Source organism: Heliangelus exortis, chromosome 2, assembly GCF_036169615.1.
Source record: "Heliangelus exortis chromosome 2, bHelExo1.hap1, whole genome shotgun sequence".
NCBI lineage: Eukaryota > Metazoa > Chordata > Aves > Apodiformes > Trochilidae > Heliangelus > Heliangelus exortis.
This window is the reverse complement of record NC_092423.1, coordinates 31,138,613-31,166,360: the sequence shown is the minus strand read 5'-3', so window position 1 is coordinate 31,166,360 and position 27,748 is coordinate 31,138,613. Positions and strand designations below refer to the sequence as shown.

The 27,748-nt window shown below is 39.1% G+C and overlaps 1 protein-coding gene across 1 annotated transcript; it reads left to right on the top strand.

Annotated features, from left to right (window-relative positions):
* On the top strand, nt 1-27,748 carry GPD1L (glycerol-3-phosphate dehydrogenase 1 like). Its single transcript, XM_071735439.1, has 8 exons — nt 1-156; nt 6,013-6,190; nt 7,545-7,685; nt 11,484-11,622; nt 12,725-12,837; nt 20,881-21,114; nt 21,497-21,603; nt 24,792-27,748. The coding sequence occupies exons 1-8, from the start codon at nt 104-106 to the stop codon at nt 24,886-24,888; spliced, it is 1,062 nt and encodes a 353-aa protein (XP_071591540.1). The 5' UTR covers nt 1-103; the 3' UTR covers nt 24,889-27,748.

Genomic DNA, 27,748 nt, shown 5'->3' with positions numbered 1-27,748 from the left:
AGGAGAGGGCGATCCGATCCCCTGACGGCGGAGGCGGGGAGGGGATCGTGAGGCGGCCGCCTCAGGGAGCCCCATCGCCGCGGCCATTGGCGGGGCGGCTGTCATGGCGCTCTCCGCGGCGCCCCTCAAGGTCTGCATCGTGGGCTCGGGCAACTGGTGAGTAGGGCGATGGCAGTCCCGGAGAGAGCTGACACACTTCGGCGGCGGCTTCGGCCTCACCTTCCCCTGCGACTCTGCCTGCCCCCGGGCCTTGCTGTCACTTCCCGCGCAGCCCTGCTTCCCGCAGCCCCCCCCGCCCGGGGGACCGGCCCACAGCCGGAGGGTTTCGCGTTCCCCTCAGGGGTGGCGGTGAGGGCAGCCGGTGCTGGTGGTGGAACCTGCGGCTGCCATCGGGGCTCGGTCTGTGGAGGGCTTTTGGGCTCGCTGGTGCTGTACGGGTGGGCTTCTCCAGCCCTCGGTCTCCCTGGCAGGCAGAGGAGCTGCCGTAGGGAGGAGCGGCAGAATCGTTCCGGCGTGCCTGCGGACACCCGTCTGTTCCGTGAAGAAGTTACTTTAAGATATTTTTAACCTGTTATTTGTTGTGTGTTCTCCCCGATGTCAGGTGGCGTAAATGTTAAAGACGCCGAACATATTTTTTTATTGTTTTGTTTTTTTCCCCCAGCAGGTCATTGCTAACCTAGGGCCAACTGCAGGGCTTCTGTAGCAGGTCTGCTTCTCTCCAAAAGTGTTGTTCCGGGTTTCCTTTCTTAACTCTTTTCAACAAAGATTTACGAGACACTAGATTACTTGAAACACCTTTTTTCAAATGGGCTATGCTGAAGACACTGAAGGCTTGAAACAAGGTTTTATTGCTGCATCTATCACTAGCTTATAATTAGACTTAAATAAACTCTTAGTGTTGTGCCCACTGGAAGCAGCAGATTTACAAATCATTCCTCTGAGAGGAGCATCATGTGGACAGGCTTCTGCATTATCTCTGCCATTCCTGATCACTCTTTTTACCCTGGATCCCTATTTAAAATTACTAAGTTGAGTACAAAGCGTTAAATAAACCTATCTTCAAAGTTTGTCACTTTAATTGCTAATGCTAAGCATACATTATTTCTGATAGCATTCAGTTTTTTAAGACTCAATCTAGATTCAGAGGAGTTTGGTGTAGAGCAAAGTGCTGCAGTTCGTTAAACAAAACTAAAAGCTTTATATTAAGGTGATCTTAGGCCTGTTGATCATCGTTGCCCCTTGTGTGCAATTGGCTTTTGGTGCTGTGTTTTGCCTAGTTAAATATATCAGCAACTGCCAAGTTGTGTTTTTCTTTGTGACAGCTTGTTGAAGGAATTGGCTGACGTTTTAGTGCAGCTTCTCTTGCTTTCCTTGCACTAGCTTGTAAGATGAATGGGGAGATACTCAGTATTCCAATATATATCTGGAGGAAATGATGCAACACTTCCATGCTTGAAAACTAACAAAAAAGTTTTACAGGATGTTTGACTGCATTTGTGCTTGTTTCATTGTGAAACACACTTGCAGAAGTAGAAGGATTTTTTGCCTACTAGCATCAAACTCATGCATAATAAATTTTGTTTACACCTCACTGGATCAGTTTAATAACCAGAAAAACTGCCCAATGGAATGGATATTTGGGTAGCAAAATGCCTATTTCTGTGATGCTGAGAGGAAGAGATAATGCTATTGCCAGGCATCAGTGGTTTTCTTTCTTTTGTGGATAATTGTATTCAAATAACTGGTAGGTTATTAATAACTGATAGCTTTTTTAATATGTGTTAGCAATGTGGCAGAAAAGCAGAAATGAAAATAGTAAAAAATTCTAAATTGCACATGATTTGATGTTTAACAGCTCTCCCATCTTCCACAATATCCTCCCTCCTTCGCCTTTGCCCGAATGTTTCTGAAAACAATTATTCTTCCAGAGGTAGGTGATTTCTTTCTCAAAGTCCAAGGGATGACCAACACCAAACCCTGTCTGTTTATTGAACTAAACAGGACTTTATTTGAAATGTCTGCCTGTGAGCACATAAGTGCCTTTTTGAACTGTGGGCCTGTGTTCCTCAAACATAAGCATTTAATGCTCAAAAGCAGGTAAATGGAAAGAAATCAGCATTTATATACATCTTCTCACTGATATTTTAGAGTTACATATTTTTGGAGACTGGATTACAGGAGTATGTGACTGTTGCCTAAACTGTAAGTTTTTAACTGTAAGCACGTGAGTAGTTGAACTAAGTGGGGTCTGGCATCTTTAGCAGTTCAGAGACTGTGGAGTTTGGGGGTTCTCTGTGGGATGATTCTTTGCCTTCTCAGAGCCTTTTAACATATATCTGGGATGAAGGAAAAAAAGGCTGAACAGGGGCCCTTTAGAAGTGTCACCTTCGATGATAAACTACTTCCAGTCAGACTTGTTTGGTCGGTTTGCTGGAGTGGAAGGTCACTCTAACAATGAAGTTGTCTTCTCAAGGGACACAGGATGGAAGATCATGGGACGGGGCAGGTGGCTCATAAGGCACCAAAGAGCAGGAGTTGTGCTTTTTGCTGGCCTTGCCCACTTGGATTTGCTCAGCTGGTGGATAAGCGATTGCATTGCGGTAGTTAAAATGAGGGATAAAATAAGCTTTTCTTGTATCTGAAAAGAGTACCCCTAGCCTTGGAGATATGCCATGGAGCCTGAGGGTTTGGCAGTGCTTGTATTTGGTTAAAACATTGCAAACACTGCCTCACGCATGTACTACAGCCTCCTCTTCCAATAACGCTTCGGTGGGTTATCAAGGTGTGCACAGTCAGAATTTATCCCTGTCTGTTTTGCTAGAACCAGTCCTTAATTATTCTGCCCTTTTGCAGATTAATTGCCCAACTTGAACAGAGACTCTGGAGTTTGGGAAGAGATGGGAAGTTACTGGGACAGAGGGGTTTGTATATCTAGGAACTCACTGTAGAAAAATGGGAGGTAGAACTTGGGGCTTAAGTGAGGTGATTTTGTAGGGACAAGTAGTAGAGCTGGAGTTAATCGTGTTGTTTGCATTTGGATATAGTAATGTCCACTGAATCTGGTATCAGAGCAAATGCAGGAGTTTCTGGGTTTTGTGCTTTGTTTTTGAAGTGATGAGGGGAAAGCAAACCAGCCGTGGTACCCTGTAATAGTGGAGTGCTGGGGACTAAATGGGTGGTCTTGCTCAATGGGGAGGAGATGGAGTTATTCAGAAGTGTTAAATAAGTGTATGTGATTGTATTTGGGTGTATCTTTGATACTTATTGCCAGGAAGAGAAGTACTGTTCAGCATGCAACGAGGTTGTATTGCTTGAATAGTATTAACCATCCCTCAGAACATGTCAGGGTTAAGATTTATGAAGGAATCTTTCACTATCATTTTTCTTGTGTAACTGAGCTCCTGCATGTACCAAATCTTGCAACCTAGCTCACACTAGAACTGTTATTACTAGGAATGAACTGGCAAGAATTCCCATTCCTTTGCTTTGTGTTATGTCAGAAATACACAAGATGAGCCAGGCATCCCGGTGAATTATTTCAGAGTACACACTGAGGATTATTGGGACACAGAAGAGAATATAGAGAATATAGGCTTGCTTGCTGAATTAAGAGATGTGGGAAGCTGGTATTTCACTTTGCACAGGGCAATCTTAATCTTGGTGTCAGTTGTTTGACCTTGTTTAAGTCAGTCCTTCAACACCTGAGGCAACCTAACAGGAAATGATGAACCAGAGAAGCCAATCAGGAGAGTGTTTTTTAATTCAGGAGCTAACACTAGACAGATATTCACTTTTTTTTTTTTTAGTACTACATTCAAAGGCTGGAGGAAAAAAAAAAAAAAGGACAGCTGCAGGAACACTTATTTCTTAAATATGATGGAATTCATGTCTTGCTCAATTAGTACAGGCTGCCAAACTTTGTGTTAGCAAACTTTTTGAAAATCCCTTTTGGACAGTTGCTGAATCAGTTATTTATATCTTTCTCTTTCAATACTGAATACACAGAATGTGTAGTGAAGTTAAAAACTGGAGACACTCAATTACCAAGATTCAGACTTTGTATGTACGTCTGCAGTAGTGAATGTGCTTTTGTTCACAGAACTCAAAGCACTTTCTGGGGAACATGTACCCCTGTTGTGTTGTCTGTGACTGATACTGTTTGCGTGGATCTGAAATTTGTGGGCTGAGCTGGTGAGTTGTCTGCCACGTGGAGCAGAAACCCCTCTGCATGCAGGTTTAGAATATGACCTTGATAAGAGATGGCAGACAGCTGTGGCTTCTGTATCACCTCCTGAACCCAGGAATTTGTAGTGTGTAAAGTGCTTATTAGAGAAATAAATTCCAGTCTTTTAAGACATAGAGTTTTATAGTTTATCTGAAAAAAGTCTACTCAGGATACTATTTTTCTGCTGTTACTTAGAAAGTGACCTTAGGCCTGTGATAGCACAAGTTGTGCCATATTAAAAGCTCCTGGAGCAGAATGAATCCATTAGATTCATTTGCTAGCTATGAGTATTACAATCAATGTTTATAAGAAATTTAGGGGAGTGTAAAGTTAAAGTGTTCTTACCTCCTAATAAGGTGTGCATAAAGTGTGCACACACATAAGCCTCAGATAGGTGACTGTGTATTTTTTTCACATATTTCTAGAGTTTTTTGTCTGCTTGGTACATTATCAGCAATTATGAAGCCACCTATTTTGTCCGTGGAAAGGAGGTCGGGTTAACAGGCTTTATGAAACTGCATCTTTTTCTTATAATCATAAAATCATCATGGTTGGAAAGGACCTTCAAGATCATCAACTCCAACCATCAGTCCTGCACCACTGTAACCACTATATAATCTCCTGAAGCACCATGTCTATCTTTTTGTTTAATACCCCTAGGTATCTTTTTTAATACCCCTGCAACTCCACCATGTACCTGGGCAACCTGTTCCAATGCTTCACCACTCTTTCAGTGAATAAATTTTTCCCAATATCCAACCTGAACTTCCCTTGGTGCAACTTGAACCTCTTCCTCTTGTCCTATTGATGGTCACTGAGGAGAAGAGGCCAACGTCCACCTCACTACCACCTCCTTCCAGATAGTTGTAGAGAACAGTAAGGTCTCCCCTCAGCCTCCTCTTTTCCAGGCTGAACAGGTCCAGCTCCTTCAGCCTCTTCTCTTAAGACTTGCTCTCCAGACCCCTAATCAGCCTGGCTGACCTTCTCTTCACCCTCTACAGCACCTCAATATCCTTCTTATACTGCAGCACCCAAAACTGCACACAGTACAGGCAGAGTACAAGCCTAAGATCTTCCATGTAGCATTCGTGGCTAGAATGGAAGGGAAGGTTGCATTTCTTCCTCTTCTTCTATGTAGCTTCAGTAATTCTGGTTAATTTCATTGTTGCTTAGAGATTTGAGTAATGTCAATCACCATCCCTCACATGCTTGAGGGGAAAAAATGAGCTTAGCAGGAATGGAATTGCTTGCAAATTCAGAGGATGCTGTTGCAATTGTTAAACTCTGAGAAGTTTACAGCATAGCCATAAGCTTCACAATATATGCCAGGTGTAAAAGCTTCTTGGCTTTAAATCCATGTCAGGATGGTACAGCAATTGATGGGTCATTCACCTTAGTGAAGGAAGCTTCCTGCTTCTTAAAGGTGAAAATGCTCCATTTTTCAGAATTGAGTATGTCACATTTACCACTACTTTGAAGATATAATCCATTTGATTTTTGGAAACATGGTAGCCCAGACTCTCACTGGATAGCTAATAAGTGGACAAAATAATTTTCTAGTAAATGCATCAGACCCACCTACTCCAGGTGTATTTGAGAGAAAGCAGCATGTGTGAATGACTTGTGTACTATTCCATTTCTTTTACTGGATTAAAAATGCTACACAGTAGCTGGCCCAACAGCCAGTGAATTTCTGTTTATTTTAAAGACAATGTTTATCTTTCCTCTAGAGCAAAATCATAACACATCTTTTTTTAGAATATTTTGTTTTCTTTTCTTTCCTGCAGGGGTTCTGCAGTTGCCAAAATAGTAGGCAGTAATGTAAAAAAGTTGCAGAAGTTTGCTTCTACAGTGAAGATGTGGGTCTTTGAGGAGAATGTTAATGGAAGAAAACTGACGGATATCATAAATAATGAACATGAAAATGTAAAGTACCTCCCTGGATACAAGCTGCCAGACAATGTGGTAAGGCTCAGAACCTAAATTCTAGTTATGGAACAGAGGGAATACTACTCATGCTGTGAGTGGAGGTAGAAATTAATTTTTTTAACACCATTAGGGTTTGTAAAATTTCAGACTGTGTGCTATTTTACTGATGACATCAGAGATTTGAACAAGTAAAATTATGCAGTTGTTCAGGAAGATAAATCCAATGCATGCACCTTTTTTTTTTTTTTTTTTTTTTTCCCTTCTGGTCTTACTGTTGCATTTATGTTACTTCAGCTTCTGCTATAGGGAAGCCAAGTGTGAAACTAAGAGCTGAGGGCAAGCTTACCAGCTCTGACCATACCCATTAAAAAAAAACTTTAGAATGGAGCTGCCTGATCAGTGAGAATTGAAGAGGTTTGAGTTACTCTGAAACTCTTATAAGTATTATGGGGGGAGAGCTAGAGTATTTCTGAAGTAAACTGCAAGCTGTTTGCAGTTTATCTGGTTCTCACTTGTGTCTCAACTACGTGCAGTCAGATCAGTATATTGGGTGTAGCATTGCAGTGGCACTCTGCTTCTCTTCTTACTTGTAAGGGTATGATGGTAGGTGGGCAGGTGGTGACTCTTGCCCAAATACATTATAGGAAGAGACTGCAGCAGCTGATGACTATTAGTGGAGATTTTAGACAGGAAAAACAAGAATTGACATGCACTGCAATTTTCTGTTTAACAGTAATGCTGAAATCCTTTTTCTCAAGTGGGGTGTTTCTGCTGTCCCCTGCCTGCTCTTTCAAGGTTGTTCTTTTTATCAGTGGGTTGAACTTACTGCTGCATTTTAAACTAAGAGTGTTAAGATAGTCATCAAGTCTTAGGAAAAGTGGAGTCTAGCAAATTACTTCGAAATAAGTCACCTTCTTAAAGGGTAAACAAAATCAATCTGCACTGAGAAAGAGAATATGAACTAGTAGGTATAAGAGGCCTGAAGAAGAAATTTGAGTGTATAAGGAATTAAGAAACTACTTTTCTGCATGAAATAATTATATAAAAAAATGAGATTATTTTGTCAAATAGAAGGCAACTTCTTATTACCTATTTTCTTACTCAAAGTACTTGTCTGAATGCTATGGAACGTTTTCAGGTTTTGTTACACTAACCAACCATGCTGGTGGCTGTGAAGATACCCCTTTCAAAGCATAGTATAGCTTGTTTGAAATCTAAAGTTCTTTTGCTTTTCTGGGAAGTTTATCTTACTGCTTATTTTCAGTGATGAAGGACAGAAGATGTAGCATTCAGTGTAAGACCAAAATGTACTTTTATTTATCAGATAACACTTGGGTGTAGTGTTAATTCTAAGAAGTGATTTGGCCTTTCTCTCTCATGAACTACACAGGTTGCTGTCCCAAACCTCAATGAAGCTGTACAGGATGCTGATTTGCTGGTTTTTGTCATTCCTCACCAGTTCATCCATAAAGTCTGCGATGAAATCACAGGACGAGTACCCAAGAAAGCTCTTGGTATAACTCTCATAAAGGTATAACAAATACCATGCATTATTAACTGAGAATGTGTCGTGGAATCTTCTAAAACAAGATGGGTTGATATTTTGATATGAAAAATCTTTTTGTATTGTTCACTTAGCTGTTCTGTTCAACTTGTCTAGATGTAAGATTGGAATTTTTCTCGGTCATTAGTGGAGATAGCACTCCCCTTTAGGCTAGTGCTTGCAGGAAGAAGAAAATGAGGCTGTTCACAAGACTTCTAAAAAGGAAGAGGGAGTTAATATGTTTTGCACCACCAAGCTTTTCAGTCTTCTGTTTGCTGTTTCCAAACACATCATTAGCTGAAGAACAGAGCACAAGCATAATGCTTTGATTGTTAACACACCACACACTGAGTCGATCATTTTAAGAACTGCTGAGAGAAGTTCATGTGACTGAGAAGATAGTGCTCTTTTTCATGTCAAATATGATGTTGCAACAAGGGAGTTTGTTTAGCATGGCTCAAAAAGACATTTTGGGCATAGGAAATAGAAAGAGGTAGGGGTGCCGGAAGTATTTCACTAGAGTGTTCATGGTTTTGGTGACAGGAGAATTTTTAAATGTGGATGAGCTGCTTTCTTGATTTGTTTTTTTTTTTCCTCCACCCCTACCCCTGTGTGATTAGATACAAGGAATGATCTATTCCCATAAGAGCTGGGAGATTCTGGTTTGGTTTTGCTTTGCACTGAGGTGAGAGTAGCTCATTTTCTCAGCATACATTCCCTTGTTTACTGTAATTCTTGGAAAATGATACATTTTTGGATCTGAGGTTAAAAAGAACAAAAAAAAACCCCATCACTACTTCCTGCAAGCTTGTCTCTTTAGTTTGGATAACTAACCAGGCCCCTTCAATCTGTATCATTTTGTCGGTATTGACCTGATATATTGGTGAGATGTATGAAAAAATAATGCTTGTCCTTGCTGCATTTTGTAGAAAAACTTCATATTGTAGAAGGATAAAATAAAGTGGTGATAAAAGAGCTGAATGCATAGCATAAAACTACACAGCTCTTCTAGATGCCCTTAAGGTTTATTGCTTCGAAGTTGTCAGTTTATACTTCCTTCTTCTGTAAGCTCAAGGTAAACATCATTTTGCTTTAATTTGCTCTATGTGATTTATGCTCTCATGTCCTTAGTGATAGGAATAACTCTAATGAAATCGGTGGAGTAAATACACATTTATGTCAGCATATCTGAAGTCAGAGTCTGGATCTATATTCCCTCGAGATTACTGCTCTGGGTATCGATTGCCAGTGCTTTAACAGAGTGTTGATTAATGGTAAAGTTTACAAAAAAGCAGGAGGGGCAGTACTTAAATAATTATCTTATAACAAAAAACAACAAACCAGACAAAAAGGCTGTTTTTAGTGTAGTATCAGTAAAACAGTTTCTTACCTCTCAGCTTCCCACTGTCGTGTATGTAGCAAGACTGTATCAGTAGGCAATCTTTGGAAAGAAATGGTGTGAGGCCCATTTCTAATATTTTTGCGTGAGAATGCAAAGTAAATCTTACCTTTTGTGAAAAGGAGTAACTGTGCATAAGTAAAAGTACAATTTAAAAAGAAAGGGCAAAACCACAACAGTTAAACTAAGCAGTAGGGACACGAAAGCTTTCTTTCATCTACTTTTGTAGCTTCTGTATACATGGTGTTTTCATCAGTCATATTTTTAGTGGTCTAATTATGCTCAACCCCGATGCTATTATGTGGCTTATGTTAACTTTGGCAGTTAGAAGTGCAGTTCTGCTCCAAAAAATATCATTAGTGGGATGTCTCATTTCTGTGCTTCCTAATTGCTTGGCAAGTTAGCAGTGTGTCATCTTTAAGGGTTCTTTTTTTGTGTTTTTTTTGTTTGTTTTTTGACAGTCTAATGTTTAGCCAGAGCCTAATGTGTCATAATAAAACTGAGACTTAGGGACATAAAGCCATTTGTCCACTGGTTAATCTGTGTTCCCACTGCAACATTTGCAGCTCTGTTGCTGCAGCATCAGTTCTAAACACTGGTGTCTATGAAAACCCAACTAATCATTGTGTGGGGAGGAACCCTATAGAACTTAAAGTTTGGTACAGCCATGGGCACAGGAAGCAGGGTAAAGGGAGGTCACCTAGCATACTCTTCAGGCAACATCAATCTCATTTTCATCTACCTACAGGCTCCTCTGGCAGGCATGTTAGGACAAAAGTGTTAAGATCATGGAATTGGACTTGCACTGCCTGGGGATCATTGCTGCACAGTGGAAATTCCCATGCTGGAGGCTTGGTTTTTAGGGGAGGAAGTGTTAGGTTTTTCCTGTCATCTTGTCATTCAGTATCGGATATAACTCTGCAAGAAACAGGTGCAGCTCTTCCTGACTTTGTCAGAAGTTGCATCTGTTTCATAGCAGGCTGAATTTGGCACCTAAGCCTGTGTGATCTCCTTTCAGTTGTAGGAGTAATTGCTGTGTACATATTCATATTTCTGGAGTTGGTTCCAGTATGTGCATGCTTTTCTGTTTGTTAATTGCCTGCTTAGGAGCAGGGGGCTTACATTTATTTTGGGGGGATGTTTCTGACACTGTAAAAGAAAGAAACAATATATGTATGTGTGCTTGCTTTCAGATTCTTTCTTTATGGCTCATTAAAGATGAGAATGCAGAGCTGTTCATTTAATGCTAAACATTGAAAAATAATGGAGAAATGCAAGCACTGTTGTCTGTAGTCAAATTGCCTGGTTTTATATAGACATTCTGCATGTCTCTTGGTTGGATCATGTTATTTAAGGAATAGCACCTCTGTTCTGTGGAAATATAAATTATTGCCTGCCTAAAATGTGACTACTGATAACATATACAAGTATGTGTGTGTATTTGTACCTGAAAGCAGTAGAGGATCACAGTGCCTTCTTGCCTGTAAGTCATAATTCACCATTACCAATCCACAAAAGTACCAAATCTTTGAGATTAAAAAATAGTACTGTAAAAAAGGTAGTGTACCATGGTAAAGAAAGACCTTGTCTGCTGTGCCCCTGTTGTAAAAACTCAAAAGGAGTCTGCAGCTAGCAAGGTTTTGTGAGAAGAAAGTGATCTCATTTGGAGTTCTTCACTTGGGCAAGAATCAGACTTTATTCTCCATTGCAGCATTAATCTCTGGGGTGGTCTTTTCTGAGGTTCTGTTTCTGTCCCTATTTCATGCTTTGTAAAGAGTGCATAATAATTACAAATTAAAAAATATCCTTAGAAGTTAAATTATTCTAAGTTGTTCAGCTTTCTACTTAGCTGTGAATGGCTGTCCCATTTGTAGTAGTATTCAAAACAATTGAACTGTGTTTCATATGGTAAACTGTTGATATTAAACATGAGGGAATCTGTCTCTGATATTTCAGTTCAAACACAGAACAAGTTGTTGGGATGCCATTTGGTGAGGTTTAGTGCAGTTTCAAATCCAAGTGCAGGCCTGATTTACAACTGATAGACTGGTGATGCACTGATAGTAAGCAACTGAGATTCTGAAGTAACAACGATGAATATTCAGCACTTCATAGAACCAGGGCTTTGAGCATGGAGGAAAAAACTGTTACCATCATCTAGAGTTTGGTCATAATTTTTAAGGTGCCACCTCCTATGAAAAGAAGACAGCTTTGACAGGTTACAAAAATAGCAGAATGTCTACTTTTAGCAAGTCTGTCCTTTACTCTTTATCTGAATATACCTTGTTGCAGTTCTCACCCATGAACAAAAGTAATTGTGATGTGCTTTCTTCTCTGCTGTGTCTGATTAATGACTTTTTAGTAATTTCATTTAATGTTGGCTGCAGGGAATAGATGAAGGCCCAGAGGGACTCAAACTGATCTCTGACATTATTCGAGAGAAGATGGGAATAGACATCAGTGTGCTGATGGGAGCTAACATTGCCAATGAGGTTGCAGCAGAGAAATTCTGTGAAACCACAATAGGTACTGTTCCAAGTAATAAGAATGTTTAAAACATGCTCCTGTCCTCACAGTTGCACACCAAATATCTCAAATTTTAAGGTTTTCAACATAAAGTGGCTGTTATCAGAAACTGTTGTGTTTAATTATTTTAATGTTAAATTTCCTAGAATGTTTACCCTGTCAAAAATAGTAGGACAATACCAGGAATAGAGGGTGAGGAAGGGTCTCACTAGGGTTGTGATCTTAACAGGTGAAATATTAAGCATGCTTTTTATCACCCTCTGTGTAACAAGCTGCTTTATTTTATTACTTTCTTAAGCTTGCCTTGGGTCTGCATAGCTTTATATATATATATAAATGATTATATATTCTGTACTCCAGTGCAAGTGGAGTCACAGGTGTTGGATTTCAGTGTCTAGACAGCCATATATGTACATGAGTATGCCTACAGATAGTCATACCTAAAAGCACAGAGTTCATGTTACTTTTTCAGTGATAATTTTTAAAGTTTTGTTCCTTTTTAGCTTTGTAAAATCTCATAAACAGCTTTTGCATGTAACATAGCTTTCAATGGTTAAGTTATCTCTTAGTGCTTAGAAGCATTTGTCAGTGTCCATATGCTCAATTAATAAAACATCCCTGACATTCCTTTATCAGTAGGTATGTTTCTGAAATGCAAGCCTTAAAAATAATTGGTAGAATTGCACTTGTTATATTTTTAATTCACCTTTTTTATTATTATTATTATTATTATTATTATTATTGTTGTTGTTATTATTATTATTATTATTATTATTATTATTATTATTATTATGTGTTGGTTAGGTTTTTAAAAGACGGTGATCAAAAGAGGAAGTACAGAAAATTAATGGAATTGTTATTTAGCCTCTGTTGCTGAGCAGACAATTAATTATGAAGTAGTCCAGGGTAACTCAGTGCAGAACTTCTAAGTGTGATGTAGACATGTCCTTAGTCACTTAAAACAGGACTCTGTTTAGCATGAAGACAGAAGAACCTTATCTCTGCTTTTAAGTATTACGCCTTGTGCAGTTAAGGCTAAATAACACCCAAATAAATTATTCATTTTTTAGCCTTCAGCTGCCCTTTTTCTCTCTCTCAACAGGCAGCAAAATCTTGGAAAATGGTCTTCTCTTCAAAGAGCTCCTGCAGACTCCCAACTTCCGAATAACTGTGGTAGACGATGCAGATACAGTTGAGCTTTGTGGTGCTCTGAAGGTAAGATTAGCAGGCTGCAGTTGGTACACAGATGGAGTGGTGATCCTTGAAGAAAAAAGAGGGTGTTTTCATTTAGAGAATTATGTTTGTTGTGCTTTATGTAGTATATGAAACTGCCACGTAACATTTCCAGAAGAACCACATGGGAAATTACCGAACAGCATGTTTTAAAAGCTGGCTCTTAGACCCTTGTCTCAGCATCTCCCAGGTTCTTCTTCTCTACCTCTTACTTAGCTTATGCACAGTCATGGAACAAGTGTTGATTTCATCTAACTGGTCAATATATTTCTAAATACATTTTATTTCTCTTTGTCTTTCTGCCACAGTGTGTTCACAAAAATAAAGTGAGAAAGAAGTTGGCATTAGTTCATTGTGTCTGGTGACAAAACTATTTCCCTCCTCATTGACTTACACAACGGGAGCACTCTTATACCTCTGTGTAAGATTCATGTGGATAACCACATACAGAAATGACCTGAATAGAAAAAAAGTTATTTTTGACAGTTACTCATGTGAATTTTTTTTGGTAACAAAATTGATGCTGACAGGAGGCAAAGGCTAGCTTAAGCATATTCTTTTTTGCTGTTTTGGGTTTTTTTCAGATTAATTTACAGGCCATTTGAGAAAGGAAGGCATTAGTTGCTTGGTACCCTGGCCAATGGTCTGGTAACTGCAGCGGTAGTGGATCAAGGGTTGGACTTGATGATCTCTGAGGTCCCTTCCAACCCAGCCAATTCTATGATTCTATGATTCTATGATAGTACTGTAGTTTACATTATCTAAAACCCATCATTGAAGCATTTCTGAAGGGTGTAGTGGTTTAGTAGATAATTTGACTTACTTTTTTATTTTTTATATTTTGGATAATTATCTTGTATAACTTTGTTTTCTCTGTTGAAGTTATATGTAAATGATCCCATTCCTTGTAAAGCTACCATGCCAATGAATGATGTCTTTAAGCTAAGTAGTTCTGATTCCTGCTTAGTGGGAAGTAGATTGGTAACTATCAAACCATAATTTTTGCACACTGGTTTTCATGATAATTTTGTCTTGAGAGCTACTGGAAGTCCTGAGGAAGGTGAGGCCATGGGTCTGTGCACTGGGCTAATGGGACAATTTATCAAGATTATAGAGCTCATAATTTGGCTCCGCAGCCACTGCTTTCAAACGCAGCAAAGAAATCCCTGCTTCTAGACCCATGGGATTAGTAAAATAGCTTTAGAGACTTGTTTTTCCTTGAAATCTGCTCAGCCTGATGTTTTCTGGCTAGCTTAAATTCTTCCTTGATGGAGGAGTCATGTCCATTTTTATTCCTTGTGAAAAGGGTGCTAGAGGTGAGTATGCCTGTCAAACTGAGCAGTTGGTCATCAAACACTCAAACTCTACTGCAATGGTCCAAGTCAGGCAAGATATACTGGTAACTCTTTGGCAAAAGAATTTAAATAAATTGTTCTTGACCTGGAAAGGAAAGGAGATGAAAGTTGAGTATTGCTCTGTTCCTTCCTCCTGCTTCATTATTCATCATGCACCCTGCAGACTCAACTCCCTAGTTGCATTTCTTAAAAGCTGTACACCCTCATATCTTCTCTGATAATTTGGTTTTGATTGCAGTATATTTTGTTAACTGAGTTGATACTTTCAAAGAAATGCATGGTATGAGCTCTAAACAAAAAATGGATTAAGGATAGATTAACTTGTATAAAATACTAAGAGGTTCTTGCCTGATTAAAAGGCTTGAAGTGATTTGAAGAGTTGTAGATCAGTCATGCTAATATAGGCAGTGTTTTTTAAACATGCAGCTCTTCCTTAATCTCAAAGAAAATGATACTAAAATCATATTTTAAAGGCAATTTTTCATTCTAGTTTATTCCTAAATCTTGGGCTGACAACATGTAAATAATTTTCTGAGATGTCTTTTAACTCAAAATTTTATTAATGCATTTGGAACAACTATGCCTCTGAACAAAAATGAAGAAGCCAAAATTAATCAGAGGGGTATATTTTTATTGCCTGTGCAAAGAAAAATGCAAAGCTCAGAGGAGAATAGTGAAATGTAAACCCAAGCCTTTTTCTTAGAAGTTGTATGCTCTTACTGTTAAGAGAATTGTCAAGGGTAAGAACAAGCACTCTGCTTTTTTATGCTTAATCTGATAATCCTTATAAAGAAAAATATGAAAAATAAGCATCTTTTCATGTGGTTGTTTTCAAGGAAAAATCTAAGTGTAGCCTCTGCCAGATGATGATTACTTTACTAAACTTGGAAAGTTACTTCATTAAGAAAATTACAAAAACCAGCATTATTTACCTTGAGGAAAGGAGGAAATTCCTATTTCAGAAGATGACAATGTCATGTTGTGTGAAGAGACAGGTATAAAAGAAGAGGTTCTACTCTTTCTAGAGCAGTGACAATTCAAAATGTCAACAGTGTCACTGCAGACTACAGCTTATAGGGCAAAAGTAAGAAGGCACACGTGCAAGTCTGTACTGTCTTTTTGCATGTGGAAATAATAAAAGCAACTCCTGTGCTGGCATTTAAAGGATGAGAAATAGTACTCCATGAGAAATAATACATTCTCCCAGCTTCTGCATTTTTCTATAAATACCAGTTTGGGAAAAGGAGACTTTCCTGGTGTATTTGACATAATAGACTAGATCTACCCTGGGACATCTACTCATGGGACTCCACCTGGAGTACAAGTTCTGGAGCCCCTAACACAGGAAGGACGTGGAGTTCTTGGAGTGAATCTGGAGGAGGACCACAAAGACACCTCTCTTATGAAGACAGGCTGAGAGAGTTGGGGTTGTTCATCCTGGAGAAGACTCCAGAGAGATCTTACAGCATCCTTCTGGCAACTGAGGGGGCCCTACAGGGAGGGAGGGACTGGGGAAGGACTTTTTACGAGGTCATGTAGTGACAGGACAAGGTATGGTTTTGAGCTGGAAGAGGGTAGACTTAGTTTAAACAATAAGAAGAAATTTGCTTTGAGAGTGGTGGGACACTGGAACAGGTTGCTCAAGGAAGTTGTGGGTGCCTCCTCCCTGGAAGTGTTCAAGGCCAGGTTGGATGGGGCTCTGAGCTACCTGGTCTGGTGGTACATGTCCCTTGCCCATGGCAAGGGGGATGGAACTAGATAGTCTTCAAACCCCAGCCATTCTGTGATCTCATTAAAAGTCTGTACTTACCTCACTCTTTATTTCTGCAAGCCATTTCTAAGCAGGGAAGATACTCAATGTAGATTGTTGCCTAAAAGTTGGGAAAAAATGCAGAAAGGCAACGGGGGGTGCTCTGAGCACAGCTTTCCCTTACAATAATAATAATTTTGGGCTTGAAAATTGTTTTTCGAGGCACACTTGATTTCAGATTGTAATAGTAAGTCTTGCAGCTGGGTGATAATGAAGGAACATGTGCTTGATTGCTATTTATATAAGCATATATGCATATATATAGAGAGAGAGATTATCCACTTCATTTACTGTATTTATTTTTGTGACAGTGGGCTGATGGTGATGTACTGAAGTGTAGAAATCAGCACAGTTGAACTGCAGTCTTGCATCAGCTTGGAGACTGACTGAGCAAGCAGTGGCTGCCACTTTATAAAACCCAGTGGCACTGAGGAAGAACAGCTGTCTACAGTAACCTGATGTAGGAAAAAACAGTGGTTGGCGTGTTCTTCTCTGACAGATTTTTTTTTTTTGTTGTTTTTCTTTTGAGGACTCCAGCACACTTCACATTTATGTTTTTACCTTTTCTAAAGGTTGAGGTCAGAAATTAACTAACTTCAAATTTGGGTAGTACCCTTTCAAGGTGTCAGGTTGGCTTTACCTGCAGCCTGGCCCAAGGACACCACCAAGTTCCAGCTGACCTTTGCCAGACAGTGAAGGGGCATTTCTAGGAAGTGCTTAAAGGTTGAGACAGGGCTTTAGGGGCAGCATATGCAGCTGTGCTTACATATGGATGTGCTCGCAGATGCTGGTGCTGTAGAGAAGCACAGACCCAAGGATATCACCTCTGAGATGTTCTTAGATTCCTTAGTGCCTGTGCCAGTATGTGGTCTTATAATCAAACAGCACAGGTGTGAGGCAAGGCTAAGATAGTGTATGAACCTAGTACCATCCTTTAGAGTCAATAGAAACTTTAGTAGCTGCATTTGTGGGTGTAAATTGTACTGGAATCACTTACCCAGTTCAGCAATGCCAGGGGTGAGCATGAGGGAAGGAGAAGTGAAAATCTTGTCACTGGATATGGCATAAATGGCCACACTCCAGCTGCCTGATATGTATGTTCATACATACCAGAATTAAAAACCCTCAAGTGACAGCAGCCAAGGGCTAAAAGGGGTGTAACAGTTACTGTAGAAAGGAGAAGGAGCAGCAGCTGTAGCTGCCTTTCAGGTTGCTTATGGTCCACCTCTCAATTTTATGTCTCCAGCTTAGCCTAAGCAAAGAAGTAAGGATTATATTGAAGATTTATTCTTTACCAGGTTATGTAGCCCAGCATTACTACTTCCAAAGGTAGTCTTGCAAAGTGTGTGTATGTCAGTCACTGTTAGATAGCAAGAGTAGGTACTGTAGAAGCTGATTGTAGTGGTTATTCATTCCTGAGATTAAGTGGAAATGAAATCCATTATTTACATTCAAGTTTCCCAGGAGCAAGCAAGCAGTTTGTGCTTAACTTCTCTGACAGTCCTGCTGATACCATTGATTTGTTGAGTCTCCATCTGACCTCTCAGCCATGATGTGAAGGAAGGAGCTTCTGCAAGTTAATGTGTAAGCAGGAGGGAAAGTTTCTTGTGCTGAGCTGTAAGACTGTCTCAAGGAAAACTGGACATCTCAAGTGAATCAATATTTCTCTATTCATTAATTTTCTAATGACGCATTTAATTATGGAGGGGTAATGGTTGTCTCAGAAATGGCCCCTGAAACTGTTTTCATGAGCACTTCACAAACTTACTGTAAACAGACTAGGACTGTAAACTGGATGTTTCTGAGCACTGACTGTGTAAGAGAACAACGTGGCAGCAAAGTCTGCAGACTTGTTAGCCTTGATTTCCTTGTCATCTACTGACCTTGCGTTTGTGACCTCTGGCATGTTTGCAGCAGGTCATGGTCAAGTAAAAGAAATTTTTTCTCATTTGTCCTGACACATACAGTGGGCACTGCCTGGCATCAACTTTTCTTTTCTGAACTGTAGCTTTACTGTGCCAGTGATAAAATAACTGAATCCAGCCCTTGCTCATGTTATTCTAGAATAACTAGAACTGGGACTAACTCCAGCTTCTGGATACCAGACCAGCTAAAGACTCAATCTGTTAGTGTGAAGTATTTTAGCTGCTAATGCTGAGATGGGGGAAATGTGTTTGCTTAAGCATGAAGTGGTTTTGAGAGCTCTGACATCATTGAGTCTCTCAGGCTAAGACAAACAGTGTTGGAGTAATCTTGGGGTTGTTTTGACAGTATTTTTGAACCTTTGGAACAACAGTTTTTTTCTTAAGCTAAAGTGGTCCTTGCTTATTGGGCTCTCAGACCCCTATGTTGTGTAGGCACATGCAGCTCCCAAAAGCATGGGCTGTCTCCTCTCACACATGTGCTCATTACATTTGTAGGAACTCTTGCAACTTCAGGTGTAGGCTTTGGCAGTGGCAGTGTTCATGATCAACTGTATGAGAAAGGTGTTTTTGCCAGATTGGTGCATGATTCTTCTCCTGCAGTCTGCTGCTGAGAGGATCACTATAGTGCTAGTGCCATCAGGCTCTTGTGAGTTAATCTGTGTTTTATGTATTCATCCTCCTGAAACAAATTTGGCTTAGTGACTCTACTAAGGGATTTCCAAGTACTGCGCTGCCTGTTTTGATTTTGGTTTTGGCTGAAAGATGACTCAGTCCCAAGTTTTGACAGATTTTTTTTTGTTGTTTTGTTTTTAAAAAGGAGTGACTTGTCTGTTAATAAGGTATAACTTTCAATGTTTTATACTTCAGCTTCTACTAGACGTGAGAGAGTTGTTATAGATTTCTTCCAGGATTTAAATGAAACCAGATGGGTGACCTGGTAAATTATAGTTGTGGCCTGAGGGTTATGTAGACCAGGATGTAACATTCTTCTAGGTGTGGGTGTGTGTTTTAGAGCATAATCAGTTGTCTTGTTTCCTCATTATCTGCAAACTGTGTGCAAGAACATACAATAGGGGCATTGTACAAAGGAGGAGTTTAGTGTTCCAGAGTTAGACTCATAAATTCCCTTCTTCCCTACCCCATATCCTCAGAGGTAACTACCCTTGGTATGACTTATTTAAAACAATAATTCTGTTGCTCCAAAGACAAACACTGTAAAAGGTAGAAGACAACAAGATACCATAGACAGAATTATACTGTGAATTATGATCAGGTAGGCTGCTTCAAAGTGGAAAGGGAAGTCAAAGAAGGCAAAGTTGAATGAAAGGAGAAGCTGTAGTATTGCAGTGTTCAAGAAGTACATGGAAGGAGCCCAGAGGTTGTTAAAAAATGTTTTTGTTTATATCTGAGCTCTAAACACTTGCAGACTTCACATATGTGTAAATTCCATTTAGATGGGTGATCCCATCTGAAAACTTCTTAAATATATCTGTCGACTTCTTGTTTCTTTCACCAAATGAACAAATATTGGAGGTTGCTCTGGGAGAGGAATTTAATGAACACAGACCTTGAGTGAACCACTCAATTTAAGCCGTGATGATCTAAAGTACCTGCTTTTAAAGTCTGGTCATCTTTTCCTGCTTCAGATCTGATGTTGAGATGTCTGTCTGCAATTTTTAAGGTCACCTTTAGACCTCAGCAAGCTGCTCAGAAAGCTGTGACTCATTCTCTGACCTTGTTTGATTCAGAGCCACTTAGCCATGACTGGACACACAGCACTGCAGCTGCCTCCCCTTGGTTCTTGTAGTCTTGTAGTCTAAAAACCAAAACCACTGTTAATCATCTTGTTGCTTTCACTTCTGACTGTTATTTCGTCAGCAACAGTTAAAACCGGTTTTGTTGGGGTTTGGGTTTGTTGTGGTTTTTTTCCCCTCCAGCATCAGGTGCTACATTAGGTGCCATAATGTTCTTCTTCCTGTGGTTTCTACTGCGGTCACTGTTGCTGTTGTTGCATGCAGAAAGGTAGAACTAAACTACATCTACTGCTTCCTTGTTTGCTTTTTCAGTCTGTCAAAATGTCATTTTTCTGGAGTGTTTTGTTTATGAAGGAAGGGTTTTTAATTTTTTAGTAGTGGCAAACTAACCATGGCTTGTCTCTTAGGCAAGAAAATAGCTCTTCACTCAAGTGTCTTCTAAACTAATCTCTGTTTTTGTAAACCAAAGAAGGGACTGTATAGCTGATTGTGAAGAAACAGCCCATTCTTTGTAGAAAGTTGTCACCAGGTGTAAGGGAAAAAAACAAGGACCTAGAAAATTTTTTCTTAGGCAGGGTCTCTCTGTGTCCTGAACCTTCAGGGAATCCTCAATTGACTACTGCTGTTATAGAAGCTCTGCTTACCTAGTAGGGCTAAATACTATTAGCTTGGCTGAATTTGGTCCCTTAGCATATCAACATGGAAGTCAGGAAGTGTTTCTTAGATTCAATATTACTTTAATCATAAAGAAAATGTGGGTAAAAGAGCAGTGGGATGACTGTAACTTTACCTCAGGCAGGAACAGCCCCATCTATATAAAATCTTGTTAGGGTGTAGTGTAACGTGTTTGTTCTTATAGTCAATTAGAATAGCTCCACAGCCTCTGGGGCAACTTGTTCCAGAGGTTTGACTATGCTTTTATCCTTGGAAATACTTAGTAACATAAGACTTGTCATTTTTTTTAAGATTATTCCATAGACCTCAAAATCCCCAAACAAAAAAAAACCCTAAAACAACAACCTAGTCTTGCACAACTAAAATGTTCGCAGTTGAAAAAAATTGACAATAATAATAGTAATGTTCTGCCATTGTTATTTAACTGCACTCTGCCTTTTCTGTCTCCTAGGATTCTGTAAGCAATCATTGACTCATTTCCCATTTATTTTTTCTTTTCTCATTAGAACATAGTAGCAGTAGGAGCTGGGTTCTGTGATGGCCTTCGTTGCGGTGACAATACCAAAGCCGCTGTTATTCGCCTTGGCCTAATGGAAATGATTGCCTTTGCCAGAATTTTTTGTAAAGGAAAAGTGTCTACTGCCACTTTCCTGGAGAGCTGTGGAATTGCTGACCTCATCACAACGTGCTATGGTGGCAGGAACCGACGTGTAGCAGAAGCATTTGTTAAAACTGGAAAGGTACCATATTGACTTGATGAAATCCATTCTTGCATGTAGCGGGGCTTCAGCTTTGTTGGAGTAATAGTACAGTTGCCTGAGACATGATTGCTGTACTGAGTGAGTACCCTTCTCCTTCCCCTCATTTCTGAGTGTCTTGCAAGGCTAGAATGAGTGTAAAAGTGTAAAAAAAGGAGAGGTGATTAAAAAACAGAGCCAGAGGGATAAGATGTTGGGAGAATACGGGAGAATATTATGTATGTTCACTCAAGTACACTTTTGACAAAGGAAAAATGCTCAGTAAGATAATTTTTTTTTCCATCCAGATGATATTGTTAGGCTTGTGAAAACTTTATTATAGCTCTCCTTTTCTTGCTATCCCCACCCTCCCTCTGTTGTTTAGTCTATTGAAGAACTGGAGAAAGAAATGCTAAATGGTCAGAAACTGCAAGGACCACAGACTTCTGCAGAAGTGTATCGCATCCTCAAGCAGAAGGGATTGCTGGAAAAGTAAGTAAGAATGGATAATGTAGGTTCCACTTACCCTTTTTTTATCTCCCTGACTCTTTTTGCATTTGTAGTCTTTATATCTCCATGAAAGTAATAGCCAAAAAGAAAATATCTGTAATAAGAGTAGTTTAATCCCCAGTTAAAATCACAGACAAAAGTGAATAATACTCATAATAATGGTAGAAGGGAGTAATATTGCTGTAGATAGAACTAATACTATGATATTAAATTTATGAATACCCTTTAGTTTACAGAATGTATTACTGCCTTCTGTTATCATAGAAAAGCATAAGAGTGTGTTTTAACATGTGAAAAGAATAAAATACATCAAAACTGAGCTTCCTAAAAAGACTTGTGAAGAGACTTTACAGCTCATTTCATAGTAGTAAATTCATTGCTTATCTCCAAGGAGAGTATCTTTATTACTAAAGATTTGTATAGCTGATCATCTCAATAGAGTGGCTGCTTCTGTTCACATGTATTCTAGCTTAAATACCACAGTTTTCTTTCCTAATGTGTCTTCCAGTTTAATCTAGGATAAATCCTGCCATCTGCTTGTCTATGTCAGGTTTTTGTGTCATGAAATTAAGCAGGTTGTCTTGGCTCTTTCATTTGTATTTATTGGAGTCAGAATATGTATGATTTCTAAAGCCATACACACATTTGTCTCCTTAGGAGATTAAGGGATGTATTATCTCTAACTATTCCCATTTGTAGATGAGGCTAAATCAGAAAATAAATGACTGCCAGTCAGAACACAGAGCCTTCTTGCTCTTTTTTCCCCTCTAAAGTTTTTAAAGTCTTGTTTTAATTGTTCACTTGCATTAAAATACTTATTTTTATCATTATCTTTGTGGATAAGGCAACAAATGCTGTTTCTGCAGTGTACAATAATTAAGCTAACTGCAGAAAAAAAATCTAATTAAAATGTTGGCATCAGTCCTTGCTGTTTATGGTGCTCTACATGAGACAGGATGCTGTGTTTGGGGTCGGTGTTTTGGGTTTGGTTTTGTTTGTCTTGTTTTTTTGTTGGGTTTTTGGGTTTTTTTTGGTTGGTTGGTTTGTTTTATTGTTTTAGTCTTTTTTTTTCTTCTTTTTCTCTGTTCTATCCTACAAACAGAGTGCATTATAGAAGACTTTAGACTGTGTTTCTAATAAAAAATATGCAAAGAGTTGCTAATCTCTGTTTCGTATATCAACATTCAGTTCTTTGTGAAAGTTCTCATTCCACAAGACTTTTGAAAGTAACTTCCAAAGTGGTTTTGAAAACTTGCTACTCCTTGAAAACACAAAACACAGTAAAACAGACATGGTTTCAGGATGAAGAGGTAGGAGACCACCAAGAGTAAAATTTCATACTCTTAACCTACAAGAAAAGTCTCAACGCTACATAGAAATACACAAAAGTCAAAGCAGAAGAGCCTTGGTGTAGCAGGGTTGATGCCCACTGATATTTGTAGTGCAGTTTGCTGGTTTGTTTTTTTTTCATTTCAGCAGTTGTAGGACTGAACTATAGTTCTTAATGGACTCAGACACAAAATGCATTTCGAGTTTGCTGGCCCTGAGCCTTGCAGTCAACCTTGATTCTGCTCTCCCCGTGTGAAGTGTGGCAGACCTGTGCTCAGCAGAGCCATATTCTCTGTGGTAAAAAGCAGGAGTTCTGGATGAAGGATGTGGCTTGCAGTTGTGGCACTTCTTCACTGAGAAGTAACTGTCAGAATGGCATCTAAAGCTGTGTAAAACTTGCTTTTGCTTCAGAGGGTTCATGTGTTTTCTCTAGTAAAATCTCACGTGGGCATAACAGATTTTATTTTAGTGCCTGCTTGTGAGTTTTTATGGTAAAAGCAAATTCAGACCCAGCCCAGTATGTTATATAAAATGAATAATAGATGGGAAGACATGTTGCAGGTTTGCTTTGTTAGGGATTTGTTGTTGTTGTTGTTGGTTTTTTACTACCTGTTTCCTGGGAAGAGTTTTGCAACCTAAAAAGTGTAGCATTGGATATGAAAGAGCAACACTGTGGCTATATCCTGATTTTTGGTTCCAAGGATGAAATAAAACCAAATATTAAGTCAGATGGAGTGACCTGAAATAGCTTTTGCTAATGCTATTATTTTTCTTATGGCTTTTCCTATGACCTTCAGTTCACTTTCAGGAGTCTAGTTCAAAGCTATGTGGTGACAGCAGAGTTACACCAGTCTAACCCATTAGCAGAGTGTATGGGCAAGGATATAAACTGCTCAGTAGTGGTTGGGGGTTCTGCTCAGTGCTGCATTTGTGCATTACAGAAGAAGCTTTAGAGTAACTGCTGGAACCACTTTCCTGAGGAGAAAATCCTAGTCCAGATGTACTCTGAATCACTAAAAAATTAACAATTTCACCATCTCCAATGCTCTTTATTTTTTATTTCAGCCAAAATAATGTAGCGTGTTTGGTCAAAACTTACCACTATGAAAGGTCACACCGAAATGCCATACTTGTTCTGGCGAGCAGATAATTAATCCCTAAAACTCACCAGGCTCTGTATGAAGATGGGATTTGTCTGGTTGTCACTGTACAGGACAAAAAGAAAACAAAAATAAATTTCTGTAAAACATCTTTGCTGTAACAAGCCTTCAGATTATCAGAATAGCCTGAATAATTTGAGGGTTATTGGAAATGCGGTCAATTTAAAAGCGAAAAAAAAAAGAAGAGAATTTAGTGTTTCAAAATCCACATTTAATTTTGGACACATTAAAAACTTGACCTTCAATTTTTCATGGGTCACTTTGTGTCCTATTCTGCAGCTGTATTACCAAATTATTGCTCAGAGATATTGTATAGCTGGTGTTCCGGTCGTCCTTTTTAACCACAGATAAGTACTGTGATGATGTCAAGGAAAGATGTGACTGTTTTTAATTATTTCATTTTTTAGACCCCTTAATGGTTGTACCATACATAATGAATGTTGCAGGCTCCATTAGAGCTAGCTAGGCTCCTAATAGTGACTCAATTTAGAGATGCATGTTGATTCTGTATTTATCCAGTGCTTTTCAGACTGTCATTAGTGCCTGACAAGTATTAAAAGAAATTGATTTTTCAGTCTCTCTCTTCCCTCTCCTCACTCCATTTTATTTTTACCATTTAAGAAAATGTTACAGAATAAATTTGTGCTGTGTTTGCTTTTCCCCCCACCCTGTTTTCCTCAGGTTTCCACTGTTCACTGCTGTGTATCAAATCTGCTACGAAGGGAAGCCTGTCAGAGAGATGATATCCTGCCTTCAAAGTCACCCAGAGCACATATAAAATCAATCAGGCCATCTCACTAATGCAGCTTTCTGCCTTTCAAATTCATATCTGGGTTCCAGTGGATGTATCAGTAAGCTGGGTTCAAAGCTGCTCACTAGGCAACAGTAACAACATTAATGTCTCTGAAGGGGTATTGGGGTTTTTTGTTATACAGCCTAGTTTGATGTAGCACTCTGTGTTGGTGATTGTCTCTTTCTGTTGGCTGAACTACAACTGTTTTAAGGTGCGCAATGCAAAAAGTTGCACTACATATCCAGTGTATAGCCACAAGTGTACTTTCTGTGTGTTTCTACACCATAAACTGCAATGTTTTGTTCTTTCTTATTAAGGCCTAGTCCAAAATCCGCTGGACACCGTGGGAAAGAATCCCACTGGTTTGGATGGAGACTGAATCAAGCCTGTAACCTTGAAATATTAGGAGTCTACACATTGATATTTTAACACTTTGCATGCTTGTGATTATATCCATTTAAGCAATACTAATGCAAAACAGTGATAGCAGTTATTCAGGGGGGCTACAGGGATATTTTAGTGAAATCTGGTGAAGAATATTTTGATTTTTGAAAGTCTTTAAAACTCTCAGACTATTTTGAAGCCAATTTCTAAGTGAATTTAAAGTTTTTAATTAAACTATTTTAAAGGGAATATACTAGAGGGGGATTACTACCTCCCCTTCTGTTTTTTAATCTTTGCGTTTTTGTATTTTTTCTGTTTCTCCCTTGCTGTTCCCAGGTGTTAGGTTCTTCTAGAATCTCATTCCTCAAAATAACTGGGAAATGTTAACTTGGGGATTCCAAGCCCTAGAGCCTAAGGTTCATTTTAGTGTTGTACCTGTGGTCGTTCTTCTCTGGTTTTGTTCAGTGAGTGGGGAAAGATACTCCAAGTATCTGCTGCTCAGAGTGGTCATGCTGTGTTTCCAGGCTTAACTATCAGCTACAAAGTGTTGCACTCCACACAGCACTCCAAGGAATGTCTGAGGAATTCCCTGGTAGATCATGCTTGTGTTGTCAACATAGTTATGCGTCAGCACGCTGACTGCATCTATTTCAGTGCCTGCCAGTGACTGACATGTCAGCTGAACTGTAATCCTGAAACAGCCTCCCCAGAGAAATGATGAATTCTGAAGTTACTCTTTCACTGGACAGAACCTTAATGGGTGCTGATCAAGTCCTTTATGGCCAGTCTCCCAGAAAGCTTCTTAAAGACATCTGTCTCTTTTATTCTCAAGGAATCTCACCTAGCTTTTTCCAGGCACTTTTGTTTTATGAGGGAGGTGGTCATATTTATTATTGGAAACATTCTGATTTCGACGGTGGGGTTGGCTTGGTTGGTTGTTGGTTTGGTTTGTTTGTTTTTTTTTTTTAAAGGTTGATGCAAAAGAAGAGAGATAAATGAAGCAATTCTTGCTTTTCTTGTATTCTAAACTGTAATTGTTTTGGTAAAATATGTGCTGGGTACAGAAACAGTGAACACATGCTTGGAGCTGGGAGACAAGGGCTAGTATTGAGATTTACAGAGCTCAACAAGAATGCCCATCCACTCTGAATATTCACTCCTGGCCTCTGAGCAGTATCAGAACTGTTGTTCACTGTTCTCAGCGATGTTTTTAGACCGAAAACCGTGAGCACAAGGCCATCCTGAAGCTTGTTTTCCATTCAAAACTTGCTGAAACAAAGGAGCTGCCTGGGAATAATTGTCATACTTACTGAAGTAGCCTGGATTATTCTGAAGCAAGTGAGTGTTGGGGCAGCTTTCTATAGACAGGAAGAAGCTTCAGCTCAGGGGTACTGTTTCATGTGATCCTGTCATGCTTTCCATTAACTTTTGGAAGATCTCATGAATGTCATCAGATATTCATCAATGAGAAAAGTTATTTTGCCTTATTTCTGATTTAGTGCTAAATATGACGGGTGGCCAGAAGTTAAGCAACATCAGATGTTTGTGGCAATTGAGGAAATCACTTGTAGACCTGGCTGGGAGCAAGCACTCTGCTTGGACAATTAAAAGGATGTGTTAAGATTGGGAGCACTGTTACGTTAACGCACACATGGAGCAGACAGTCCTCATTACTGCATAATTTTTATTGTGTCTACTTATGATTTATTTTGTGGGATTTTTTTTTAATACCAAGCTGAACAGCTTTGCCTTTGTATGTGTATATTATATATAGAAGCTTTTTTTACATGCGGTATGTAGAACAGTAGCATTTTGTAAGATACATAAAGGGCTATGTGAGCTAAATGTGGTAAATTAATATATATTTTAAGATTATTTCTTTATTATTTCAATGCTTCTTCTACCGCTGAACCCCCAAAATCTTAATTGCTCTTCTTTTATACAGAAGCCTATTCTAAGGCAAAGCCAGAGAGAAGGTTTCTAAGGAATTCTTTCCTCCAGTCTGTAACAATATTCTTTTTCTTTTCAGACAAAAAGTGAGGTTTCAGCAGCTGAAATAGTTTATTTACATTTCTATAGATACTTCACCATTTGTATTTGCTTTTCAGTGCTTGAGAACATTCAGCTTGGCACTACATATTTTGTCCCCACTAATATTGCTCGTAAAAAGACCGTGATACAGTACTGGAACTGAATGATTACTGTCCTGTTCTACAAACACTCTTTTTTGCCTAGTACTGGGATAATGTTACTGAAAACAACCCCTGTGTAAGGTTTCTGCGTACAAGGTTCTAAATTTGTAACTAATCCTTATTTGTGAACATTAATTACCAAGTAAGGCATTATCTTCTAATGGTACATACTCAACTTGCTCCAGACATGTGTACTGAATTTTGTTTAAAGATTGTGAATGTATAGCCTTTTGAAGAGTTAGTACAATTAAACATTTCTGTCTTGGGAA

Coding starts and splice junctions, on each gene's coding strand:
- GPD1L (XM_071735439.1), top strand. CDS start 104: ATGGCGCTCTCCGCGGCGCCCCTCAAGGTCTGCATCGTGGGCTCGGGC. Junction 157..6,012: donor ATCGTGGGCTCGGGCAACTG/GTGAGTAGGGCG, acceptor TCTTTCCTGCAG/GGGTTCTGCAGTTGCCAAAA. Junction 11,623..12,724: donor ATTCTGTGAAACCACAATAG/GTACTGTTCCAA, acceptor CTCTCTCAACAG/GCAGCAAAATCTTGGAAAAT.